The sequence below is a fragment of the Vombatus ursinus genome, unplaced genomic scaffold (assembly GCF_900497805.2).
Source record: "Vombatus ursinus unplaced genomic scaffold, bare-nosed wombat genome assembly UNPS02015398.1, whole genome shotgun sequence".
Lineage (NCBI taxonomy): Eukaryota > Metazoa > Chordata > Mammalia > Diprotodontia > Vombatidae > Vombatus > Vombatus ursinus.
This window is the reverse complement of record NW_020955176.1, coordinates 500,342-506,341: the sequence shown is the minus strand read 5'-3', so window position 1 is coordinate 506,341 and position 6,000 is coordinate 500,342. Positions and strand designations below refer to the sequence as shown.

The window sequence follows — 6,000 nt, the reverse complement described above, 5'->3', positions numbered from 1 at the left end:
GCCAGTCCATCCCTACACTCTGCTGCCAAATAATTCTCCTTAAACACAAATCTAACTACGTGACTGCCCTGTATTCAATAAATTCTGGTGACTTCCCATTGCTTCTTAAGATAAAATAGAAACTCCTGCTGAGCTTTTAAAGCTCTACACAGTACAGCTACAACCTATTTTTCCAAGCTTTATTGGACACCACTCTTCCTCTTGCACACTGTAATCCAGTTAAACTAGGCTGCTGCTCCTCACGTACAGCACCCCATCTCCCATCTCTACACTTCTGCACCGGCTGGCTCCATATGCCTGGAATTTACTCCCTCATTACTTCTACCTCATAAGTTTCCCTCTTCCTTTAAAATGCAGCTCAAATACCATCTTCTGCATGAAGCCTTTCCTGATCCACACAACACTGCTCACCTTTCCATACCTTCCATTCAATTACTTTGTACACATTTGTATTTAACTTTATACTTGTGAATATTTTTATATGCACTTGTTCTACCATTAGAACATAAGCCACTTGCAATTAGGGAGCTTAATTATTTGTACTTGTATCCCTAGTGCCTGACATGGTAGGAGCTTAGTGAATACTCACTGGGTAACTGATTCCCCTTTCTATCTCTACCCATCACGTCTCATCTAGTTTTTGAAAAATCAAGGATAATTTACTATAATCCATAAACAAACAAAATTCTCACCTGTCATGCTAATGACCCTTCCATTCTCACCCAGATACATATTGGTGAATGTGCTAGAATCATGAAACCAAAGAATTTAGAGCCTTTAGAGAACTAGTCCAATCACCTCAATTTGCAGATGAGGAAACTGAGGTCCAGAAACATGAAGAAATGGGTCTGAAGTTGCACAGGTATTAAATAGCACAACTGGGATTTGAACCCAGGTCTTCTGACTCCAAATCCAATGCTTTTTCTACTGTACCACACTGAGAACTCAAAAGGTTCAACACTGGAGAGACTATCCATGGGCATTTGATCCAATTCTCAATAGGACATGTTTATACCAATTCATATAGCAGGTTTAAAGTTTACAAATTGCTGACCTTACAGGAACCCTATGTGGTAGGTAGGCTCAGAGAGATTCTAACTTGTTCTGGGCACACATGGCAAGAGACCATTGCAAAATTAACATGGGAATATCATCTATGTCATCTTCCTCTGCACTTCCCAAACCATCAGAATATACCAACCTTATTAAATATAGTTCAGAGTCAGTCTTACCAAAAGAAGAAGTAGAGGGAGAGCTTAATCTTGCTTTACCAAGACTTACTAGGTTTATACAAGGACACACAAGAGCAGACTTGTTGGATTTATACAAGGACCCTACAAAAGCAGGGTCCTTGTATGAATGGAATATAAACAAGGTCACCTATCAAAGTAGAAGGAGAGATTTGAGCTCTCAAATGTTTGTTGTTTTTTTTTGTTTTTTTGTTTTCTTTCAGGGATTATTCTGCCACCTACAGTTGGAAAGTACTTTAGAAACCAGACATGGTAACCAAGGTATCTCTGGCTAATTTCCTAAATGGTTTGAATACTTTTTTTTTTAAGTCAGGAAGGGTGAGAAGGGTCAAAAGATTAAAGAAAGAACCATGTTGAGTCAAGAGAATAAAAAACTACAACCTATCAATCTATTTTTGGGGGATGTGGGGATGCTTTTTTGTCTTCCCTTAAAAAAAATTCCACAGTCTCTTTAAGTAGGGGAAAGGATGGCAAAAGGATCAGGCCAGGTAATGACAGTACAACTCATGACATCTGTGACACAAGGAAGCCTGTCACTCAATTTCCCCATCCCTGGGTTTAAAGGTAACTTTTCAGAGAAGGAAAGAGCTGAAAGAAATATTTCAGTTCAGTCTTAGAATCTCTAAGCAATTTGGAACAATGCCCAAAGGGCTATAAAACTGCATACCCTTTGAAAATCCAGCAATACCACTACCAGGTTTGTATCATACAAATGGGAAAAGGACTCACATGTACAAAAATATTTATAGCAGCTCTTTCTGTGGTGGCAAAGAATTGGAAATTGAGGGGACGTCCATCAACTGGGGAATGGCTAAACAAGTTGTGGTATATGAGTGTAATGGAATACTATTGTGCTATAAGAGATGATGAGCAGGCAGACTTCAGAAAAACCTGGAAGGACGTGGATGGACTGATGCTGAGTGAAGTGAGCAGAACCAGGAGAACCTTGTACACAGTAACAGCAACAATGTGCAATGACCAACTTCGATAGACTTAGCTCTTCTCAGCAATACAATGATCCAAGACAATTCCAAAAGACTCATGATGGAAAATGCTATCCACATCCAGAAAAAGAACTATGGATCCTGAAAGCAGATTGAAGCATACTATTTTCACCTTTTTTTGTTTTTTCTTTCTGGTGGTTTTTTCCTTTTATTCTGATTCTTCTTTCACAACATGGCTAATATGGAAATATGTTTAATGTGATTGTATATGTATAACCTACATCAGATTGCTTGCTGTCTTGGGGAGGGGGAAGGGAAGAAAGAAAGAAAAATTTGGAACTCAAAATCTTACAAAAATGAATGTTGAAAACTATCTTTTACATGTAATTAGAAAAAAATACTATTAAGTAAAAAAAAAAAAGAACCTCCCATATATATATATACACATATATATATGTGTGTATATATATATACATATATATGTATATATATGTGTATATATATATATATATGATACAAAGAGAATGCCTAAATTCCATGTTCACTATGGATGCACCAAGAATGTTGAAACAGGTGACCATCTCCAGCTTCTTCCAACAGTAGGGTCAAGAAATCACTGTTTTATGGGACAGATCCATTATAGAATTTCTTGTTCTTTTCTAAGTTGAAAACAAATGGTGGCATAGTGGGTTCAATATAAAAAATGGTTCAAAGAGAAAGGTAAAGTGAGATAAGAAAATCGATCAATTGCTATGAAAAATCTTCTTGATAATGAGCTTTAAAACACCACCATGTCCTGTCTATATAGGGAATGGCTTACAATTACTTTGGTGACCAGTTGGAAAGCACGCTAGAAAACTCAGCTTTGACAGCTGTCATTAAAGAAAAATAGACAAGTGAATAAAGTTGAGGAGATTCAGGGTGCTAGGTGTTTTTTCTTCAGAGGAACTGGTTTTCCCTTGTGTCTCCTGTATGCCCTCTTTATCCTCTTAATTTGCTTAATGCTTTAAAAGGCAAGAAAGCTAACTGAAATATACTAAGTATAAATATTTACTGATTCTTTAGAACATGGTAACTCAGACCACATCTATGGTAGAGGTTCTCAAAGTATGGTCTAGGGATCTCTGGGGTCCCTGAGACCTTTTCAGGAGGTTCTCAAGGTCAAAATTATTTTCATAATAATACTAAGGTATTTTAATTTCTAGTACAGTAAATATTAGTAGATATAACCCATATAAACAAAAACATTTTTTGTCATCTAAGACAATTCTAAAAGACTCATGATGGAAACTACTATCCATATCCAGAGAAAGAACTATGGAGTCAACGCAGATCAAAGCATGCTATTTTCACCATTTTTTGTTTTTTTTTTTCTTTCTCTTGGTTTTTCCTTTTGTTTTGATTCTTTTTTCACAACATCACTAATGTGAAAATATGTTTAATATGATTGTACATGAAAACCTACATCAGACTACTTGCCATCTTGGGAAAGGGGGAGTGAAGGAGGGGGGAGAAAAAAGTTTGGAACTCAAAATCTTATGAAAGTGAATATTGAAAACTTTCTTTACATGTAATTGGAAATAATATAATACTATCTAAAAAAGAAAATAAAAAAAGAAAACAAAGAAAATATTTTTAAAAATATACTATTGTGGACTAATATTCAGGAAAAAGACTGTGAGGGACTTCAAGAGGTAACTGTAATCTTTAAGAGAATCTAAAGATACATTTTGAGAGAAGAGATTTTTTATTTTATTCTGTGGAGAATTCCTTATTAATTTTAACTTCCATCCTGAAAGAACTCAATCTTGAGTGTTGGAGGAGTCAGAAGTTACAGCTGTTGGTGTGAAGTGATGTTGGCTATGACCTTTCTCACTGTCAATACATTGTTGAAATAGTATATTTTTGTTTGTATTAATGGTTACTTTTAATAAACTATATGGCTAGTTAAAAAACATTTGGGAGGATGGGGGACGGGGGGTAGGAATCCTCAATAATTTTTAAGAGTGTAAAGGGATTTTGAGACCCAAAAGCTGGAGAACTGATAAACTCTAGATTCAAAAAAGCAAAGGAAACATTACACACTAGAAGTAAAACAAATGCTTTTATTGCACATTTATAAAATCTGCATAGTTGTATCAAGTGTTCTTCCCTCCCATCTCTTAGCCATTTATCCTTACAATTTGGTTAAAACACAATACCCAAACAGGGGATTTGAAAAAATGGTGAACTAGGAATTTTTTCTTCCACAATACCCATCCTTTAGAAAAAAAAAAAAGATAAAAATGTTCATTTGTGCTTTCATCCACTCTGGACACCTACTATTGATATCAGTAAAATATTTCCAGATGCTAGAAAATCTCTAAATGGTAAACTATCATCAAAATACTATTGTGGGTAGTCAAGCTTTAAATGCTGTTCCACATAGTCTCTTTCACTCAATCAGAGCCAAGTATGAGGTTTTCTGATTTATTTCACAAAATAAAAAAAGGGGGAAAAAATAAGGAGGCACCCTCCCTTTATGATTTTCCAGTGATCTCAGTGACACGCACAGTAGCTCCATGTGCTATCCTACACCTAGAGGCCAATGGCTCTTCAGCAACCCAACTCTGACACCTCCTGACAGAACATTGGCAGGTGTTTTTTTTTCCTGTCTCTTGCAATTAAGAATTTTAAAGGTGTCTACTGTGCGTATTTGATAAAATAACTGGTAGCTGCTCATCTGAGTTAGGCTCTGAATCACTCTTCTACTTTGCTGTCAAAAACATTTATGCCTGGAGGACATTAAAAAAAAGTGGCAAGTGGCTTAGACAAGCCCAAGCATTTTTGTACGTACAAAGGGCACATGATGTCCCCTGTAAGAAGCTGTGACCTTAGTAGTGGTTCCTGCCCCTTGCTGTAAAATAGCTCTTAAAACTGTGTACCTAAAAGTGCAATATTGCTTTTAATCCTCTACACACACAGTACAGTTGGGGTTGGATCCAAATCTCACTTGTCCAACTATTTCCCTCCCTGAGGTGAAAACTGTGACAAGATGATTCTGTGCAGCAGTTGGGTGACCAGAGACCATGTTGGGCCATGAGCAGAAAGAGGCTTACTTCACCGTCACAGCTGAAGCCCTCTGGATGGACTCCATGACTGCAGCAAACCTGCTGCAGAGGTCATAGGGGGAGTTGGGGCGGATGGTTGGAGGCTCTTTCAAGACGATGATTTCCGCAGAGGGATCTAAAAGCCTGGGGAGAAACTCCCCAAGTCTCAGCTGGAGGTTTTCTGTGGAGGGAAGAGTTAGTGGTTAAATCAATAGCCAAAAAAGAGTAACTCTGGCGGACAGACAACAGACTAGTGCAGGGATGGGGGACCAGCGGCCTCCAAACCACATGCAGCCCTTTAGGTCCTTGGGTGCAGCCTTTCACTGAATCCAAGTCTTACAGAACAAATCCTTTTATTAAAACAATTTGTCCTCTGAAGTTTGGACTCAGTCAAAGGGCTGCATTGGAGGACTCAGAGGGCCACGTGTGGACTCAAGGATTCCCACCCCTGCAGTAGTGACTCTACTATGAGATCTCCAAGGAGCCAGTGAGGTACCTAACAACACAAGCGTAGAGTCAAAGCTCCAAGTGCTTTTTGCTTTTTGGAAGGGAGCAGCTGGCTCTCTGAAATTAAATAACAACGACCTTGGGCTAACCTCAGAGCAAAAACTTGTTTTCCAACCACAAAAGAACCCTAACCCCTTGCTTCCCCCTCCTCCATCCCCCAGAAAAAAGACGCCTATTTTACAACCTGTCGTATAGACCAGATCCCTCATT

At 38.0% G+C, this 6,000-nt stretch overlaps 1 protein-coding gene across 6 annotated transcripts in view; it reads right to left on the bottom strand.

The window, feature by feature from the left end:
* Positions 1-4,309: 4,309 nt before the first annotated feature.
* USP28 (ubiquitin specific peptidase 28) overlaps positions 4,310-6,000 on the bottom strand; it is a 69,394-nt gene continuing 67,703 nt past the window's right edge. For all 6 annotated transcript variants that reach the window (XM_027847360.1, XM_027847365.1, XM_027847362.1 and 3 more), the window contains one exon: positions 4,310-5,464. In XM_027847360.1, the coding sequence (XP_027703161.1) occupies positions 5,289-5,464 (176 nt within the window). In that variant the 3' untranslated portion in view covers positions 4,310-5,288. The remainder of the gene's footprint in view (positions 5,465-6,000) is intronic.